This window comes from Antedon mediterranea, chromosome 5, assembly GCF_964355755.1.
Source record: "Antedon mediterranea chromosome 5, ecAntMedi1.1, whole genome shotgun sequence".
Taxonomy (NCBI): Eukaryota; Metazoa; Echinodermata; class Crinoidea; order Comatulida; family Antedonidae; genus Antedon; species Antedon mediterranea.
The window spans coordinates 22,838,685-22,860,929 of record NC_092674.1 but is presented as its reverse complement, the minus strand read 5'-3'; the positions used below and the strand labels follow the sequence as shown (position 1 = coordinate 22,860,929).

The 22,245-nt window shown below is 32.1% G+C and overlaps 2 protein-coding genes across 3 annotated transcripts in view; both read left to right on the top strand.

The window, feature by feature from the left end:
- Positions 1–2,456, top strand: part of LOC140049620 (anoctamin-7-like) — a 28,326-nt gene extending 25,870 nt beyond the window's left edge. For both annotated transcript variants that reach the window (XM_072094558.1, XM_072094557.1), the window contains one exon: positions 401–2,456. In XM_072094558.1, coding sequence (XP_071950659.1) covers positions 401–677 — 277 coding nt within the window. In that variant the 3' untranslated portion in view covers positions 678–2,456. The remainder of the gene's footprint in view (positions 1–400) is intronic.
- A 1,865-nt stretch (positions 2,457–4,321) lies between these two features.
- LOC140049823 (uncharacterized) lies at positions 4,322–21,669 on the top strand. The gene is made up of 9 exons (XM_072094770.1): positions 4,322–4,407; positions 6,147–6,383; positions 6,963–7,119; positions 8,470–8,585; positions 10,487–10,738; positions 12,269–12,322; positions 13,179–13,412; positions 21,110–21,349; positions 21,641–21,669. Exons 1-9 carry the CDS (start codon positions 4,326–4,328, stop codon positions 21,667–21,669), a joined length of 1,401 nt encoding a protein of 466 aa, XP_071950871.1. The 5' UTR covers positions 4,322–4,325.
- The last annotated feature ends 576 nt before the right edge of the window (positions 21,670–22,245 follow it).

The following is a 22,245-nucleotide window of genomic DNA, read 5'->3' as shown; positions in this document are numbered from 1 at the left end:
AACATATATATCCCCTTCTTTGGAAAGTGTCCCTTAATATGGGTGTTCTCTGATTATGAGGTGTCCCAAATTAGGAGGCTCTACTGTCTGAAGCTCTGTCTACACTATAAAACTTTATGTCATATATGGACATGTTGATGTCATATCACTACCACATTTGGGTATATCACTACCATATTTGGGCACATTTTTTGCCAAACTAGTTTAGACAGAGCTTAACATGGCCTTGTAGATTAACACCTAACAAATAAAACAATATAATATCATGCCAGGGTTTTAATGATTATTTATAAAATTAATTGATATATATTGTATATTAATAATTCTACAAAATTAATTATTATTAATTAATCATTAACAGTATATTAATTTATGTTTATTATAATTTGTTTTCTGACAGTATTAACTATGACGACAGTATTGTGAACGACACGATTATTCACAACCCCAACACACTGGAGCCAATCAAACGAAAGAAGAAAAAGAAAAAGAAAAAACCGAAAATTATCGTAGAATACGAAGATCCGCCAGATATTGTTTATCCAGAAGGTCAAAATGTATTTATACCCAGTGCATACTATATTCAAAATAACAGCTCGCATATGGAGGGTGGTTACAACGACCCAGCCTATCCACCGTCAGTTGTTTACCATCCCTATGGTAACTCAGATGTATAGCATATGAAGGAACCTTGTTATTTATATTATAGTGTAAATTATTATATTTCTAGAAAATAATATACAAAAACATTAAAATAACTCCTTCAAAGAATTTCATTTAGCTTCCTGTACAATGAATGTTTATGGAGAGGGAATATTTGAAAGATTTGAAAAGATAGATTGTTTTATAATAACATCTAAATTAATTCCTGTCAATTGATTGAACGATTGTGGGTCACATGGCAGGAAAATATAACAGTAGACATTCATTATCTGGTGCGGATTGCAATATAAAGACTTTGTCTTAGGCTTAGATCTAAGCCCAAGGCACTGAAAGTCTTAGGGTATCATCTTGGTCTTAAGTCTAAGACCGCTGTTAAGACCTTTATTGCAATCCGCCCCTGTATTTTAACTATATAATTTAATTCTTTGTGGCACTGGAGAATATGTCTTTTTAAGTCTTACGGTTCTTTTTAGAAACAATATATAAATAACTTGTTTTTGTAATATTTTTAAAAAGTTTAGCACATTGTTTTTGTGTCTTATCATTTATTTTGGTTACAATGAATTGCAATAGTGAATAGCGACTATACTTATATGTACATTTTTGTACAAAACTATATTTTACTGAACAATATAGGAAATCTAGTGATTCTTTTTTTAATAAAGGGCTTACATTTTAGTTATGTTTGTTGAGAATTGGAATTTGATTAGTTTGTATAGGCTAAGAATGCTTCTTGATTTAGTTCTTCAAAAATTACCAAAGATTCTTTGTGGAATTAAACATTTTGATACAGTGCATGGATTAAATGACCCAGTATTTTTTTAAATTTATTTATTCGGTATATAAAAAATATATTACAAAACGACAGTCAAGGACTGAAATGAATTGTAACAAGACGAATCGTTGCTTTTGCAATAACAGATTAATATACTTCACCCATTAATTCTCTTTCAATGCTTAAACGATTTTCTCATCCGGATTTTAACATTGTTAATTTCTGACCAATCAGAAGCCAACAGCTTGAATACACATCTTTCATTAGATAGACAAATATTTAACGCACGCGCACAAAAGCCATGCCATTAATATCAGATTTTTATATTCTTATTATTCCCAAACGCAATGGCGACTTATGTTGTTTCAATGTCTACCAGGCGAGTTTTATATGTCCACTTATTTTATATTGTTGACATTTTTATGGGAAAAAGCATAGCATAAAAGTAATGTAAATAATATGTTAATAGTGTTTTAAGGATTGTTTTTTACTGAATAGTATTTTACTGAACAATTATTTATAGTTTTTTCTAGCTGATACCAAAAACATTGTCGTTATTCTAAATGAACAACAAAAAAACCCTTGTGCAATTTGACAATGTAAAATTTAAGCTATGTGTAGCAGCATTAATATAATGTTGAAGTATTTTAAAAACTGTGCACGCCTAAAAGGGAGCCATTGTATAATGTGGAATTGCACAGATGAATGACGAATGTTTATGAGTGAAATGGTACCTCTTAAATACAAGTAAAAATAGAACGTCTTAAATAGAAAACAATGTCCTTTGATCTTATGTCTGCCTGCGACAAATACTAACAGTATGTTGGCATGCGGTGTCTGTTAAGGGGCGTGGAACTGTTTCGTGTCGCAGCCACAGGTAAACCATCTGATCTCCATAGCTCAGCATCCTCTTGTTAGATTGCCTTGGCTGAAGTAAATAATGTTCAAAGATATTTTTTTCGTCTTTCGACGACCTTTGTAGAGTAATTTATAAATGTACAGTGAATAAATTTACAAAAACGAATTATGTTATTTGGTATCATATTATTGTAGTCATTTACAACCTTATCTTAAACTTATTATCTTGTATATTACCCCACTGTGTTTCTTTTGTTTTACCGTATAAGCCTAATAGTTTAATAGAAAATGTCAATGAGGTCTGAAGGCGAGCATTACAAATCTCCAGAATAACCTGAAAAGTTAGAAGCACAAAACATAAACGAGCTGGAATAAACGTTATAAAGAAACACAAACAAAAGTAACATTACGAACATTTTCTAAAACCGTCTGAAGAAATAAGAACATTTGAGCCTGAAAAATATAATGAAAAGACTACAGAATAGCCCTACAAGGCTTACAGCACAGAAACGCGTTCTCATGAGGTGATCCTATCATCCCAGATCATGAAAACAATATATTACTGTAGTTAGTATTTATTTGTATATGTAATGTCGGTTTGGTATTGAACAATTGATGAAAATCAATAATGATTTGAAGAAAAAAAAGGCCATGTATTTACCTATGTACTTATTAACTTTGTTTCAAGGCGACTATATTTTTCCTTTTATCACGCGATGTTTTTAGAGCAACAATAATACTGTAATGACCCAATTTAATTTTGATATTATTGTTCTGTTTGGTCTCATAATATCTGTATTGTGAAAAATAATTTAGAACCCTAACGACTTTGTATTTTATTGGTAATTTCTTTACATAAAATTGTCCACTAAGTAAGACTAATATCTAGGCCTAATTACGAACTGTTACAAAAAAACACGAACATGTAAACATAATTTGTTAATATAACATTATGGACCTAAGCAATATATTAAAAGAGAAACCTTATCAAAATGAAATAAACATAAACCCAAATTACAGTATATGAATTGTTACATATAAAAAAGACTTTCTATTTTCCTTTAATGATAGTCATCATTGGTTGACAAAACAAGCTATTGCAATGTTAAGTTTATATTAAACGCTGTTGATACATTTTTAAAATAGCCTTCTCCCTCATTATAGACAAAACAATGCATGGCGCCAACAAAAGCCTCTAGAGTTGACAAAAACCCTAAATTTGGACAAGCCTTATATAGAAATCCGCCCAAAATGGACAAACAACATCTCCAGCCCCTATGATGGAAGGAAAAAGAAATCTAGAATTGATATAATAGAGCCATATTATTAACATATTTCACCAACCCTACTAAAATTAACCGACACTCAACAAGCCAAAGAGATAATTCAGATTTATCAAGTTACCACCAAAAAAAAAAAAAATGTTTAATTAATTTTTTGGACAATTTTAAAAATAATCTAAGCAAATATTGGTAAGTATATTGATAAAATACAGACCATTAGATAAAAAAGATAAAAATTACTGCCTCAGTTTTTCATTTAAAGAACCTTGTAACTTACTTTACTTATTAAGTAACAAGGCCAACAGCCATAAGTCGCGTGCTAAAACGCATAGTGATACCGGACCGACAGACAGACCGACAGACCGACCGACCGACATAGTGAACTATAGAGTCGCGTCCACGCGACTAAAAACATTGATAATACAAATCTAACATATTGACTGGTTGCTCTAAATGTGTCACATCATCCAGCCATCAGCATATATATTATATTTTGTATTCAAATCTTTGAAGTGAAACAGAATTATTGTAGATGTTGAGTGGTTCTTTGTTAAAGCAACAATATCAAAATTAAACACAACAAATGTCGTAAAGTACGCCTACTTATAAACGAACCAAGTTAGGAATTTAAAAGAAAATTAATCTTAATCTATATTTTTAATAAATATTTCATTAGTAATAAAACGTTTTACAATTTATAAAAGGTTAAGTAAGACATTCTAATTCGCATTCGATATGGCAACAGAATGAGTACAACATTTATAAAAATGATTCGTTTTAGCGTTGTTGTGTATTACCTGATTTTATTGTGTAACTTAGCCAACTCAAGTGAGTATTATTATTTGTTTTCATATGTAATCTAATATTTATTAGTAATTATGGAAAATATTAAGACTATAAGCAGAAATTACCAAGAAAATAGAATAATATACTCTGAAACTATGAAAGTAAATTACTGGGTGTAAATGTGTTAGAAAACTTTTCTTCCAGACAATTACAACAACCGAAAGATCGAGACATTCTGAAATTTGCTTTATTTTTTTAAATTTTTTTTTTAACACAAACGAAATCTTTGTATCATTTTATTCACCATACAACCTATGTATTGTTACCTGATTTTATTGTGTAACTTAGCCAACTCAAGTGAATATTATTATTTGCTTTCATATCTAATCTACTGTTTATTAATTCAATTCAATTCAATCTTTTATTTTGGAAACTCTGGTCCACAGAAAGTACAAAATTACATATAAATGAAATAAAACAAGACTAATTACTACTACTCATCTCAGAATGACATTCCACCTGGAGAGCATCTTCGACTTAACTAATCATTGAGATTAAAATATTTTTGCTTGCATTAAGTCTACACATCAGCCCATATATTGATTTTCTTAACAATTCATAAAAAGAAGGAATTCTACATTCCGTAAACATGAGGCTGGCACTGTAATTTCGAGGCCTTTGCACCAACATTCTGAAACCATTATTGTAGCATACCTGGAAAGATCGCAAGGTACCTTGATTATAGTTGCACCATAATGTAGCACAATACATATTTACAAAATATTTTCTAAATAAAACACATTTCACATTGATAGAACACATACTACATTTTCTGACCAAGGAGTTGGCTCGGATACACAGAGATCTGTATTGCCGCTTTATATCAAACTCATCACATAAATCCAAGGAGATAACATGACCAAGATATGTGGTTGCGTCAACATATTCTAAGCTTTTGCCATTAATGGTAATAGGCCTAATAGGTTTAAATTGAATCCTCCGGGACTTAGGACAGATTATCATACAGGATGATTTCCTAGGCTAGTATATAAACAATATCATTTTTAGTAATTATAGAAAATATTAAGACTATAAGCAAAAATTACCTAGAAAATAGAATAATATACTCTGAAACTATGAAAGTAAATTACTGGGTGTAAATGTGTTAGAAAACTTTTCTTCCAGACAATTACAAAAACCGAAACATCGAGACATTCTGAAATTTGCTTTATTTTATTTTTAACACAAACAAAATCATTATATTATTTCATTCACCATACAACCTATACAACAATTTAATACTTTAAAGATGTATTGTCCCTCTGAAAAATAATTCTTTGTCGCATAATATATAATATATATATATATAATCTACAATTTATTTACCCGAAAATGTAATTTAGAGAAAAACATAGTCAAATTGGTTGCCAGTCAATGAGTTTTTGATAGAATTTAACCATTTGTTTTGTCATTATTTTTATAAGTGAAAACATTCATTTTTTACTGAAGTGAATAGCTTGATCAAAACTACAAAACAACATAGTCAAAGTTTGAATTAATTAATCTTCATTTTCATGTTTGTAGGGGAGAAAACATATTTAGAAAACTATTTAAAGATATATTTAAGTGGTAGGGATGTGGGCCTACATTATTTCTAATGCAAATCAATATTGTTAGTTATAGCATTGTTATAGGACACTACTGTGAGTTTTGGTCTGAAAATAAATGAATGAAAATATGTCCGATTGCAGACAAGTAATCGTATTATTTTTAACTGACAGAAACCGTTATCATTGTAACGTCTATGACTGATCGATCGATAAGTTATACCTATTCCGACACTGACGGGGACATTTCTGAGAGCACAGTTGGCACTTTGGAAAAACTACCGATAACTGTATTTTACATATATCAATTAGCATTCGATGCCGTCAATCAGATTGTTTACTGGGCCGACAATAGTGAATTGAAAAGAATATCGTTAGTGGACCTTCATGAAGAAACTGTTTTATCTGCTGGTATGTATTTTTGTTGGATGGGTAGTAACTTTTCTACAACTGCACAAATGAACTAAAATGTCTTATCATGCCAATATATTATTACAACAAAATTCAGGTGAACTATGTATAAGCTATAGAACTAATACAATAAGAATACTGTATAACATAGTGTAAACTAACTCCAAATGAGGAGGAGGGTAGGGGAGGAGGGTAGGGGAGGAGGGTAGGGGAGGAGGGTAGGGGAGGAGGAGAGGGAGATCAGCAGTTCCTTCCAGCCTTTACTCTGATCAAAAATATATATATATGCGTGCGTGCGTACAACTGAGGACTAGTGCTGTTCCGCCGTACCACGCCATGAATGTTAAAGAGTCGCTATCCAATCGAGTTTGAACAATACCATGAAAGCCCCAGTGGTCTAATGGTTAGGGCAACTGCATATCAAGCAGATGGTCCGAGTTTGAGTCTCGGTTGGGGCGATTTTTTCTCATTCTCACAGATTTCCTCATCTTTATCGTATCAATATAATATATCATTGATTCACACTTGTTCCAGTATTTAATTACAAATGCTATCGGTGTTTCTTTTTCCATTCTTTAGCTATAAGAGGTATTGACATAAGTCCTGATGAAGGAAAAATTTACTATGGAGACGCTTTTAACGCTATCCACGTATATGACATGTCTACGGAAGTGGACTCGACCTTCTTAAGAGAGACTGCTATAATTATAGATGTAGAAGTGGATTACAACAATGGGTAAATTACTAATTGCACTCATTACAAATTTAATGAATAATGAACGTGCGAATATTAAAAATTACGACCGACGACGTACGTGGTTCCCGCTAGTGACCCAACGCAAAGACGCAAGCGACTTGACAAACGACAGTTCGGATAATCCATCTCTTGTGATTGGTCAAATTACTTGCGTTGCGCTTCTTTCGTACTTTCGTTGCCTCCTAGTTAAAAACCAAGCATTAGGTCCTGTGAACTCATTGTGTGTATGCGGAGAAGTTACTACGTGTATACATTCGCGTTGTGTAATACCTGTTGTACTTTGTAATAGGCTATATTGCAACATACCTTATAAATTAAGCTCTGACTTTCAAATAGTAATTTTGAGTACTTGTTTAAATGACCCTGAAATTCGTGAACGCGTGCAAAAGTAGCCTATCTTGCATCATACACATCGTTTCCACATTACACAAGTAATGGAACAGTAGTTATTATTAAGTGTGACAGCTCGATTATTCCAAAACGCGACAGCAGTTATTAGGGACTTTACGAAACACGACGGTTAGGGGAGGACGACGAATATCTTGTCCGTTTATTAGTTACGAACCGAACAGTATATCTCTCCGATTCTCCCCTGTCTCGTGGCGACTTCTGAATCGCTTGACTCTGGTGATGCAGCATATGCCTAACCTTCCTAGCTAGAGCCTCGCATTTAAACGCCGCTTTTAACACAGCCATTCTAACCCAATAAAAATGATATTTCTTTAAATTTAAAATAGAAGTTTATTATCTAGAGTTTTGGAAATTCCACGTTTAAACGTAATTTGAACTGTATATTTAAGGTTATATTCACATTATTTCTAGTCGTTTTCCGTAAACGGGAAATGCCAACTTTATTGTTCTCAAAAAGTTAAGACGACGCAATTTCCCGATAACCTCCGCCCACTTTGTTAAAGCTCATGCATAAATTATCCATGACCACCGTCCTATTGCTTCCCGTCGTGTTTCGTAAAGTCACTAAAATTACAAAGTGTGACAACAAGATTATTACAAAGTGTGACAGACAGCTCGATTATTCCAGTGTGCGACAGGTTATTTCAAAGTGCGCTAGCTAGATCTTTTGTTTTAATTCAGATTAGAATGCACTGGATCCATGAAAAGATCAAGACTTACCTAATGACAAATTAGCTACGTAATACACATATCGCTTGGTTTGAACAATATTTGTAAAGGCCTAATAAAAATCATAACAGCTGTGTGAAAAATTCCAGTTGGGAAATGTCCAGAGAGGAAAACGTTGGGGGTAAATAACAGTATACACATGGGTCATAAAGGTATTATGGAATGTAATGTTTCTTTTTCTTTATCCAGATATGTTGTATATTGCGTTTACAAACTCAGTATCAACTACGTTTTGTCAAGTGCACTTATGCAAAAGATGACAATAATAGAAACCAGCTGTGATAGCTTGGCAATTGATACAATAAGTAATTATTAAACCTAAATTATTCTTTTAATACTTAAAAAAAAATCCGTTAAAATCTGTTTGTTACTGAAAATATCAATGGAAAAACTTGTACCATATTCTTTAAGTACGTTTAATAGTATTTAAAAAAAAGAATTAAATATTAAGATTAGTTATTAATAATATACGTTAATTTTGGATATGAAGCTATTTCAAATCATCTTTTAGTCTAAAATTCAGAAATCTATTTCCCCACAATGAATATACATACAGGTACATGTTATAACCTAGGAATTGTAGTAACAGGATGCTTAGCTCCAATAGATCATAGGGTTTATCTGTGGTTGCGACACGATTAGTTCCACGCCCCCAAACGCTTGATTAAACTTACTGTTTGATCTATTGTGTTATTTGTGATGAAAACTATTAGGAAAAATAGATATCTATTAGAACTTCATGTTTTTACGAAACATCGGAATTTTAAAAGAACCAAAATAAAATAAAATAAGAATACACATCATGAAACGTATTTATACATAGTTATATACATAATTTTGATGAAAATTAAAGGCTGTAACCACAACTAGTATGGATTTGTCGCAGCCAATCATAAGATCTAAGGACTGTTAACAGTTCCTATCTTGGCAAGGCAAGCTCAGCATTGTGTTGCCTTGTTGCCAATATAAAATAGTTTCGTTTATCTATGGATGACCCATGTTTACACTCATACGAAAGTTAATGATGAATGAATGAATTTGAAAACAAAGCAATTTAAAAATAAAACGTATTAAGTAAAATGTTACCTTTACAATTTTTTTGTTCACGAACACCTTCTTCAAGAATAGTCTCCGTTTGAGTTTAGTCTGTTTATCACGCTGCTGTTCTAGCCCGATACGTCACAAGAGATGACTCATTTATTAGATGAAATCAAGCAGCAGTTTTAGTACTAAACATTGACATTTTTGCGAAAAAAGGATTCTCGACTATAATTGATAGGTACCAGCTGCTGGACCCAAAAAAACCGTCTGGGAAACAGTCTAACGGTCCCAAATCCCAAAGCATTTCTGGTATTTATGAGTCCCATGACATTATATAATACTGTAATTGGCTATTAAATAATCATTGAATTATTATCAAAACAGTCCATGAAAGTATCTAGGCGTGATGAAGTGACCCCCAGACTTGACTTTAGCAATAAATTAAACTAAATTGAGTCTGTGTTTCATATCAAAGTTATTCACTTCTATAACAAAATTCACATTATAAAAAGAAAAAAGAAACGTTTAATTATAACTCAAAAACCATTTTCTGACAGACAATTGAAGTATTTTTTGCTTTAAATTACATTTTTTCAGGTAAAATAACTATTATGTGACAATAAAATGACACATTCAAAAACAAATTTGAAATAAAAAATATTTTTCAGAGGGAAAATATGTCTTTAAAACTGTTACGTCAATAAGCGAGCAGCGTTTTTTGTAAGAAATATTTCTTGTTTATTTATAGTATAATCATTTCTTCAGAAGAAAGTGTTCGTAAAAAAGTTACTTGTACAGGTACCAATTCAATCTTTCTCCTTACTTTAGAAAAGAACTTCTAAAGAGCTGTTCTTAAAAAAGTTATCTTAACTTTAAAAAAGAAGAACAAAATCAGTAATTTTTCCATCTAATTCCATCAAATTCTACTTCTTAGCGATTTGGTACGGTACCATATTTTTATTAGCATTAATCATGGAAAAAAAGTACCGAAAACCCAGTGCGCGATATAGTATGCTCTGATATGGTCTTGCAAAACTTACAAAACCGTGTAGGTTAATGTATACTCCGTATAGTTTGCAGTCAATACTGAATAATATGTTGAATATTATAGTCTGTATAATAATTGAAATACGGTAAATTTTTTTCTCATCCATTTACCATTTAGATATGAAAATATATTGGGTGATTCTGGTAGATAAGCAGATTAGATCAATTCGCTATGATGGCACTGAAAATACAGTGATTCTTGAACATTTCGCTGGTGCTAATGATATATCTTTTAACGCGCTTGCTCAACATATTTACGTGAGAGATTTTAATTACGGTATGAGCAAATACGACGTAAATGGCAATCATCTTGGTATAGTTGCTCAAGTGACAACTACTTCTGAGCAAGATCGTTTGATAATCGAAACAGGTACGTAGAATATAGAATAGTATACAGATAATGAATGTTTGTAAGTTTGATTGTGTGAATATTTGCCTCGTTAAAAATAGAGCAGTTTATTTGTATAAGAGAAACAACAGAAGAAACAGCAACATATATATAATATATATATATATATATATTATATATATATATTGATTTAGCTTTTCGCTTTTTTTTTGTATCTCCATTCTCGGCGTGGTACGGCGGAACAGCACTAGTCCTCAGTTGTACGCACGCGCACCAGAGATCAAACTGATACGCCCTCATCTTTCAGTATTTTTATTCACGAGGCGGGATCTCCGAAGAGGCAAAGAACATTAATTCTAAACCGCCCAGTGATATACTGAAATTTAATTAATTAATTTGAAGCGATAAAGATGAGGAAATCTGTGAGAATGAGAAAAAGTCGCCCCAATCGAGACTCGAACTCGGACAATATATATAGTATGTTGTTTTGTAGAGCACTCTTCATTTCGAAACGGTGCATTGTTGTTGTGAATACTATTAGCATTTTGCAAAGCACGCTCGTTGAGCTTGTGCACTCTTTGTGTTCATAATCAGTGTACCATGTCCCGCATACATGGCTCAGCCTATTGTGCCAGTTCTGCGGTACATTTCATTTCGAAACCTGAGCTGCACTGACGAGATCTAATAAGATCGAAACAGTACTCTCTGCAGATATTTCCAACCCTCATACAGATTTAGGCCAACAAAGGATATCATTTAATGGCGTCAGTTAAGTTATGGAATGAAATAGATTTATATCATTAAGAGAATTAAAAATATGTTATTTGATAGGTACCATTAAATTGAAATAAATTATCTTAAATAATATAAACTAATTATTCGTATTTATTTGGTTTTGTTAAATTAAGTTAAATTTTTGTTAAACCGACTTGTAATTGTTTTATTCAAAAAGTCATGTTAAGTATGTACATTTAGTTCCTGATAAGCTTTGATTAGCTTAATAGCTATACGTTACCAACATTTGTCAACTATTTTTTTTAACAATAGAGAGATTATTATTTCGCAATTACAAAAACGAACAACATAAGAAAAATTGTAAATCAAAGAGAAAAGATAAATAACAACCGAGAGGTTTTCCACAAAGAAATACTTACAATAACAAGAAATTTAGCGAATTACAAACTTTATAGAAAAGATGAAATATAAAAAAGTTAAAAATGAATGTTGAAAAAAGGTTAAAATTGTAGGCCTATGAGAATAATATATAAAAAAAATAAATTCTTCTTTAACAACGTTTATTTTTATTTCAATATCATATTGAGGATCTATACTAGAAGAATAAATTATTCTTGTCATGAAAACTAAAATAATGTAATTAACAAAAGTAAACAGATAAAGTAATTGAATTGATTGAATTAAAAAAAAAATACATCTTTAAAGCTATGCTAAAGTTTTAGGCTATACAGTCTGGCAACTTGTGCTTTTTGCATTGAATCTCGTTCATCAATAATGTTTGTGATATTTCTCTCTCTATTTCTACGATTGTCGCAGGAGGAGGTGGTTCAACCAGTGTGTCAGAAACTGACGTCATGGACCAAATAACATGTAAGTGGTATTTTGAAAGTTTTCAGATAGTTTATGTATAGATCCGTTCCAAGAGAAGATACTTTGAATACAAATAACTCAATTCAACAGAATGTTCCAATTACTGTGGATATCATTAGTGGTACATATTACTTGAGGAGAAAGGTTTATAGTCCATATCCGAGAATACTTGTTCAACCTCGAATACCCATGCCGATATTGTTTGCTCTTTAGGTACAGTTAATTAACGGCGCCCCTGTCTTAACCGATCAGCTATTTGACTCGTACCATTTGATTTGCAGATGACAAGAGCTTGGTCTAAAGAGCCAATTTCTTTCGACAGGCGAATTTATTCCCGTGAATCGTGTTTATGCAGAGAATCCCGTTACCCTACAAGAGCGAATAGCTGCGATTTCCCCTACTGAGGCTTTTTTCGATTTGTATAAAAAGAGGATGACTGATATTGTACTATATAAAAATAATGTAAATAATAATAATTAAAATTGAGCCTGAGCTAAATATTTTAACGCAACTAGACGATGATTTTGCATATCATTTCAACTTTTTGTTTGCCCTGAACTCATTTCCTAAAAAAATATTTCACTTGAGGAACGTTTTTAAGCATGAGGAAAATGCATCTTTCAGAAAATAAATCAAAGAAAAATCGAATTAATATTATGAGTAATGCAGTAGTATCACTGTCAAAACATGGAGATAACTTTACAACAAAAAATGAGAATGATCAAACACGAGGAAATCTGTTTAGTATTTGATAAAACACGATACACGGTTTATATTGTGGCTTAGAATTCCTTCTGGTTTACTGTTTGATAACAAGTATTTAAATAATTCAGAAAAAGATCTGTTTTCTTAACAGGTAAATCCTGTGCCTATTACAAGCCGTACAAGAATACCAGTGGATGTCAGTCAGATATCAATCATTTAAACATTGAACGAAGCTGCATAAAATGTGGAATAAAGTGCCTACACGAGGATGGATGTCTGGGGTTTATACTCGACAACCAAGGCTGTCATTTGACAACAAATACTAATGTTGAAAACTCACAAGCTGTTCGTTTTGAAGTGAAAAGTACTGAAATTGAACCCGAGAGTATTTCTTTCGAACACAGTTTTATTCCATGATATAACGTATTCGTTTAAGTGTGTTATAAGAATAATTTAAACGAAACACATTCGTATTATATAATCAACTGATAAAGTTTCATCAATTTAATTCAAGCTGTACGTTTCGAAGTGGAAAGTACACAAAAGCCTACACGAGGATGGATGTTTGGGGTTCAGACTCGACACGCAAGGCTGTCATTTGACAACAAATTCTACTGTTGAAAACTCGCAAGCTGTTCGTTTCGAAGTTGACAGTACTCATTTTGATTCCATGATATAACGCATTTGTTATTATGTCCGGACCTGAATTTTAAAATGAAAATTTACGAAATACAAATTAAAATATATAAGTGTGTTATAAGAATAATTTAAACGAAACACATTCGTATTATATAATCAATTTATAAAGTTAATGAATTTAATTGAATAACTATTTGATATAAAGCACTTTCTGAACATTTCACTGATGCTATTTAAACTCACTTTCACCTATTTCAGCTCATTTTAAGCTATTTGAACTAACTTTGTATAAATAAACCCACTTGCTATGTACATAAAAAAAAAAATTGATTTTCAGATCTATGTGTAAATTTAAAATACAATTATCCCAAAATGCATGCATGGGCGAATGGCACTTTGGTAATCCTAATGCTCCTTTTAATAGCATGTCGTTTTATATATTTTCAGAGCATCATTATTGGTGTGTGAGATTTATGGTTTCTGTCGTTTCCTTTACATTGAGTATAAATAGGTCCTTGTCATTTGATTGAACGATGTGGGTCACATGATATTTTATAAATATTCTATTGAACTCCTAATTGCGTCATCGAAAGTGCAATGTTGTTATATGCTAGAACTGATTAGTCTTAGATGAAAGTGTGTGGATCTCTTTAATTCAGAAAGAGAAGGATCGTTTTGAAAAAGTTCAGGGTTGACCGTAATAATCTGAAGAAGGTTGGCAACTACCCTATCGTCCTCGACTAAACGATTGTTCAATTAAATTGTATAAAAAATTACAGGAAAGAGTAATATTACATGATTATTACAATACAATTAATAAACATTTCATAAATCTATAAAACCAAACTAATTCATTAAAAAAAGTTCTGTTCTTCGTGTATTGTGTATTGTTTTCAGAACAATTGGCATTAGATAACTTCGTCAGTTAATCACGTGGCAACCGTTTCTGTAGTCGATCACATAAAACAATAGAAAAAACTAAAATTACGTCGTAGATAGAACGTCGCCTATTGGCCGTACATAATTATTTTAGACTCGTGTATTCCAGATCAAGTGTTTGCTACCGCATGAGAGTGTGTATCTAGCTATGCAACAATAGCAACGATTTTCAGTGCCTGGTTGACGTTAGGCTATGTGACTTCGAAAAAAAACCCTCGTAAGACTGAACTTCTTGTGCGAAAGGGAAATACCTTGTACAGCAGTTCATATGAATGACAAATGCACTATCTCGAAATGTTTGTTGTGTGCTGATTTTGACCAGAATGAGCTATCCACAGAGAACTGTACATACTTGTATTGTCAGTGTGTGATAAATGCATTAATGAAGGAAAAGATTGTCCGTATTCAAAAAGTTTCTTTTAAATATACTGTACTTAAAGTACTGAACAAAAGTGAAATTAAGTTTTTCTTTAATTCATTTTTTCGTTGTAGCAAAAACCTACTTACCTACCTACTCCATATTTTTTGACTCGTTTACACCAAGATAACTTTTTTGACCTAATCACTTTCTGATATCCGATTTTGATCAACTTTGGATATGATTTTCATTTCAACAATAAACATATTCAGAAATTTCTTTTTCGTTTTAAGTTGTAGTTATTGTAACATAATATACTGCATGACATCACAGCTACCTTATGACGTAATAGGTACGTCACATGGTAGTTTACATTATGTAAAGGAATGTCTAATATCACATTTATATCTACTCCTAATGCACTTCTATAGTTGTTCTAAAACCAACCCTTAAGGAGATATATAGGACTTAAAAATTATAAATGTCGCCCATTTTAAATGTTTTGGTAAACTATAGACATTATCTTCATTTGGACCATATCAACTAGACAAAAAAAGTAGTATGCATAAAAATATAAGCTTTAAAATTCAGATTTAAGAAAGACTCTGGAGATTTGAAGAAGCATTATGCAAAAGCGGCAAAATTTCTGCGGAACAAATCATGAACAAAATTGCAGAAGAATTTGAAGATGTCCAATTTAATGTTCTGGAATTGACAGAGCATATTCGCAATTATAGTTCGAAACGACTTTAAGAGATTGCTCTTCTTCCAAATCCATTCGAAACAGTTGAATATACTGATATCCTAATTCAAAATGCGAAGGATGAAGCAAAACCTAGAAAATGTCAAACACCTGCATGATTTGAGAAAAATTCCGCACTTTTAACAAATATTGTGAAGAAAACAAGGTAAAATGAGTATTTGGAAATCGTGATTAGGAATTTAATCCATGTTATTAATCCGCGTACTGTACTGCTGCTATCGTTTTCAAATGGTCGATATTCAACAAACCGCCCATGATCAGAGGTATTTAGTAATTAGAAGACATTGCTTACTGAAAGCTTAAAACCCTCGATTATCAAAGACATACTGATGTCGGAGCTGCCTCGTCATTTGAAGGAAATTAATCAAGTCAATAATATAGTGTAGGCTGGTATGTCGTTTATATGAATGTCGTGTATATTTTTTGTTAAAAGCAAACTTTGACTTTATTTCATATCTTGATAATATAAGGAATGAAAAAAAATATGTTGCCATTTTTTCAAAGGACATTTAAAGGACCAAATTCAAGATGGCCGCCAACATTCAAATAACCCTATTAAAAATCAGAATATCACCTAAAATACAAATTATGAATGTGGAACAAGTCCGTTTTGATGGTATTACTGTACCCATTATACAATCCTAACTATGTAAAGCGATAATCTGTCGGCCATCTTGGATTTCAAAATGGCCGCCACTAAAAATTAAATTCTTTAAATAATTTTTTTTAAATATGTGTGCATAAATTGTTGTTTGTACACAATGTTCTAAAATTGTCACTTCTCACAGGATTGTAAATTGTAAATATAAGGCTGTCTAAAGTTGTCAATGTCCTCTATATAACAGATATATAATACCCCACTATGACTATTAAATTAAATAATCGTTCAAAGTTGGATTTGCAAAAGTATGGAACAACTTAACAATTTATATCAAATATTCAACAACAATTACGTCTAACTAGAGGGTTAGACCTCTAGTTCGCTCGCTCCCCTCTAGGAAGTGTAAACGAAGGTTCTCGGAATGATAATGACTCGGGTAAAAAGGATTTAGAAGGACGTTCTCCTTGTACGTTTTCTGTCGGTTACCATTATTGAAAATGCTTGACATTCGAAAAACTAAACCTACTCTGTTTCACAGTGTCTTAGATGATTAATAACATTTTAAAGTATAGTGTTTATTGTTTTATAGGGCGGAGGTGGGGAGGCAGAGTTCATTTGAGGGAGATGCTTATTCAAGGGATTTTTTAGTTTTAATAATAATTTATTGTAACATTTATAATCAAATAAAATCCTCTAATAGATATGAAAAGTGGTAAAAAATTTTAATAAATGCTTGGTAAATTATAGTTAACACCCGAGGGGTGGAGGGGGGGGGGGGGGGGGTGTAGGCGATTATTATTCAAAGTGATGTTTTATTGGGGAGGCGTTTATTCAAATAAATACCATCATAATACATTATTTAATTTAAACATCTTTTGAAACTAACTTCCGCGACAGTGTAGGCCGTTTCGGCCCAAGAAGGAAGATGTTTAGACGGCTTGCAATATGGGCCCTAATGGGACACAGATAGCCTACAGTTATTCCTGCCAGCTTACTCAATAAAACTCGGCTATCGGGATTTTATTTTTTAACTACTGTACCTTCACACGCGCGGTCCAATCCGAAAATAAACAAAAAACTAAAATAGCTATATCCACTAACGACCAACTTAACTGAAACCAGGTAGTTGTTGCAAGGTGAACCTGTGAACTCATCGTGAATCCGGAAATTACTTTGACCACGTACAATTGAAATTGAGTTGAAAATCTACCAATGAATCAGAAATTTTGTTTTAAAACTCTTTATAATATATTCCTAAGATAGAAATATGGAACAATATCGTAATAGTGAAAACTGTTTTACATTTTGCGGTACACCTAAGATAGTTCAAGGCAGACATTTGTTCCAAAGTTTTTCCATTGTGTTCGCCTATGTCAGAATTAACCATAATTTATATATATATATAGATTCTAAATTGCAGATCTCATTTCTTTTCATGAAACTGAAACTTGACAGGAGACAGGAGGACCACAATATAAAACAAGTGCATTTATACCTTATTGTGAAATCCTGTATAAATATGTTAAATAATAAAGGCGTTATTGCTATGTAATTCAATGCCTGAACCTTCAGGGCCATAGTCACCAGTATGGTTGGTAAGTTTTCAACCTGTCAACTTTTGGTAGAAGCTTGAAAGAAATACAGATACAGCTCTGCCTATAAATAACCTTGTAAATGAATGAACTCCTACTTCTCATCTTCTACAATCTCAACCAATTTCATTAGATATGTAGGCCTACCCCCTACAGACAGACCAGCATTATACACTCGTTTAATGAGTGCACATGGTTGTGGTATAAAAACTCATGTACTAGGGAAAGACAAGAATGCCTGGTGATGACTCTTGCCCGAGATGAGTGGAGGTGGACAGAGATGACATCAAAAAGCAATTATTATGTCGACCCGGTGAACTATATGGCTTTTGGACATGTATCATTGTGAAAATAGTGTTGAGGCAAGTGCTTTTGTTGAAACTGAACTTGTATTACCTATGCCACAAATATCTTAAATGGAAAACATCTGTAAAGGACAAAAGCACACTAATTCTGCTTTCTCTCTACAACTTGCTTCTACAAATGCAGACAGAGAAAGAGATTCTAAGTTAAGTATCATTTTGTTTGAAAGAGGCTGATCATAAAGATATTAACTTGAATACTGAGAGTCGACGAAATCTAATGATGTGGTTAAACTATATCCCTATATATGTATATGAGAGGACATGTATGTGTGGGACTTGCTGGATTTACATCAATTGATCAGGGTCATTGAGCGTGGTATAATTGGAATAACACAAATTAATGATTTCATCAGAGCTGGCAAATCATTTAAACATTTAAAGAGAGATGATTGAAGAATGCTGCAGGTGTTTGTTGGCCATGGCATGATGAAATTGGACAGAAAATGTTTGAGGCATTGGTAAAAGTCTTGTAGAAGGCAAACTGTCTATATGGTATCCTAATAAAAAGACGAATATTGGCAAAAAATATATATGACGGTGAATACAGGTCACAAACTTATCAAAGTAAAAGAGGACTCCTATAGAGATTATTTGCCGGTGAAATGAGGTATTTCAGTTATTTTGCCAATTTGTTTCTGAACAAGGTTGTTGGGAACGCAGATCAGTCTGTGGAAGTTTGATGGATACAGTAGTAGAGAACGAAGGAAGGTCAACTTACTGTATCGCATTCAAGATTAGAAATATTTCATTGAAGGACTTTGGCAGAGTTAGTTGTCATTTAACTGAAGAAGTTTATAAGATGTTTTAATATGAAGAAGTGTACTGTCAGTACTGTAGACCTCCTGATGGTCAACATTTTGTGTTAATCACCATGTTGTTGTCATAAGCATATCATTTTGTGTATTTCAATCTAATTTTATTTAACTTATACAAGTTTTAATAAGAAATGTAACCCATTTTTAAAAAATGGCGGCCATTTTAAAATTCAAAATGGCCGCCATTTTGTGTTAATCATCAATGTTGTTGTCATAGGCCTATCATTTTATGTGATTTCAATCCACGTCATAACTTGCACATGTTTTAATAAGAAATCTAATTCATTTTTAAAAAATGGCGGCCATTTTGAAATTCAAAATGTCAGAATACTAATGAATATAGGTTTATAATAATTCTTATATAGCAGAGAACCCATATAAACTTAAAATATTATTCATAATGGGTGTTACTTTGTCCAATATGGTACATTTATTGGATATTTTACGTATTGGCGGCCATCTTGGATTTGACACCCTTAAGCTTTTTAAAAAAAATGGCAACATATTTTTTTCATTACTTTACATCCTAAAGACACTAAATCAGCTGGAATTTTGCTTTTAACAAAAAAATGACACGAAATTACATAGTGGCCTACACTAATAAGGATGTCATATCTATACGTATATAAAACAAGGCAATATACATGGCTGCAGTCGCGTGCGCAAATTTGAGTTAGTGTTTACCGACCGACCGACCGATCAACTGACCGACATAGTGAGCTATAGAGTCGAGTCGCGACTACACGCGACTAAAAATCTGTTGCAATTTGTTTTAGGTTTTATGTTATAGGTACTAGACTATTTAGGTTTTTAAATAATGATTAATGATTGTGTACACGATGATAAAAGTAGTGGTGTTCTGGATTTGATGGTAAGAGGCAGCATAACCCGAGTTCCATCATGGTTAAGATTGACGTGAAAATAATGGAGCATCTACAGTAGTTGCATACAAATTGGACATCTTTGTCACAAAACTCAGTAGGTGGTTCGAAATAGCATAGATCTAAGGTCCAATACATTTTATAGGGTTTTCAAACTAAATCCATTAAATTTCACATATTTGTTCGACATTTCTGTCTATTAATAATAATAATTGTATACTCAAGTGATACAGTAGGCTTTCAAAGTAAATCAAACGAAACCATTATAATAAAAAATATAGTATAATTTTGTATTATTACTAACAATTACTACAATCATTTCAATAAAATGAAAATGGATCTAATTATGCTTTACATAACATTCACTTACTCTTTAGCCCACATTATTTTCTATACACATATTTTAAATGAAATCGAAATATTGTAGATGTTAAGTGGTTCTTTGTTAAAACAACATCACTATTACCAAAAGAAATACAAAATTGTCATTACATTAAAATACACCTACTTTAAAGGCAATCAATTCGGTATTGAAAAGTTAACAACCTTCTATATTTTAATGACATTCATTACTCATTACTTTACAATTATAAACGTTAAGTAAGACATTTCAATTCGCATTCGATAAGGAACGGCATTAGCAGAATGAGTAGAACATTTATGAAAATGATTTATTTGAGCGTTTTTGTGTACTATTACCTAATTTTATTTTGTAAATTGGCGAACTCAAGTGAGTATATTTTTTTCCTAATCTAATATAGTAATATAATACTATTATTATTAATCAGAAAATACTAATATTAACTGCTGCTGAGAAATAGTGCTCTACTATTTTAGTAATGGGTTGGAAAACCTCTAGAAATATTTTCCAAAAGACGGTTGTAACATAACAAATAAAAAAAACACGTTTGGACGTTTTACTTTACTTTATTTCCATTAAAAAAAACACGTAGTGTACCCGAAAATCATACTAGTGTTGTTTCACCAGACAAACGATACTGTAGTAGTGCGCAAAGTTTGGCCTAAGTGTGCCGATGTATCTGGAAAATGACCCTCACCAAATATTGTGCCTAGAAATACTCTTGCCTGCTAATGCCCATCTTCAATAATATTCTTTAATTTGATTAAGACGATCATGTAGGCTATATGATTCTGACATCAAGCTTAGCAAATTGGAAAATATCTTACACATACACGGAATCTGATGATATTGAAAGCCAATCCCTCGTCTTTACCGACATTCCTTATGTATGCAGTTCATATGCAATGGCGTACAATCCCGTTGATGAAATGGTTTATTGGGCGGATACCATAAACATCATGAAAATGGCATTAGATGGTACAAACTACGAACTTGTTTTTGCCACAGGTAAGCAAAGTGACATTCATTTATTGAAACACAATATTCATTTATTGAAACACAATATCTAACAACATTAGGAAATACTGAACATTTTTTGACTGACCTTTTTTAACACTTATATTTTATCTATATGTATCACATAATTAATACACCACGAAAACACATAATATAGTTTGGCATTTTATAGTTTCGTCTAATTCACACAATTTTCCTTTGGGATCGTCTTTATTTTAGTAAGTCTGAACAGTCAACAAAAAAGTCTAAAGTTCCATATCCAGTATTGCTGTCATTTTTTAGCTTACATATATTGCAATGTGAAAGGATAGTGTATAAAAAAACCAATGGCCGTAAATACAGTAGTTCCGAATTTTACTCTTGATTATTAGAAGTTTGTGATTTGTAAAACTGCCTTAAATTTGCCCTATAACACTACACTTACTTTTTTGTATGTATACTGTGGCAATACAATAATAATAATGTTTACTAGCAGTAACCCATGCTCCGCCCGATACAATTTGTTTTTCTTTTAATATAATTTGTCAAAGTACTTTTATCAGAGTGCGCTTTTATTGTATTTGCCCATGCAAAGTATACCACATATTATAAGACAGAAAAAGATTAGCATGGATTACTGCCGGTATACATTAGGCCTATTATTATTGTATTGCCACAGTATACATACAAAAAAAACACTGTAGTAGCACAAACGTGAAACTAAATCATCACTAACTAAATCATAACTAACTCGTACAGTGAAAAAATAAAAAATTAGAATAATTGTAGTGATATACGGCAAATGTAAGGCAGTTCTACAAATCAAAAACTTCTAATACGGAGGTTAGTTAGTACTTCAGTGTAAATAGGTTCTTTTTTAACACTGGAACTTCCTATAGCCACCAAAT

Coding starts and splice junctions, on each gene's coding strand:
- LOC140049823 (XM_072094770.1), top strand. CDS start 4,326: ATGAGTACAACATTTATAAAAATGATTCGTTTTAGCGTTGTTGTGTAT. Junction 10,739..12,268: donor TCGTTTGATAATCGAAACAG/GTACGTAGAATA, acceptor CGATTGTCGCAG/GAGGAGGTGGTTCAACCAGT. Junction 12,323..13,178: donor CGTCATGGACCAAATAACAT/GTAAGTGGTATT, acceptor TTTTCTTAACAG/GTAAATCCTGTGCCTATTAC.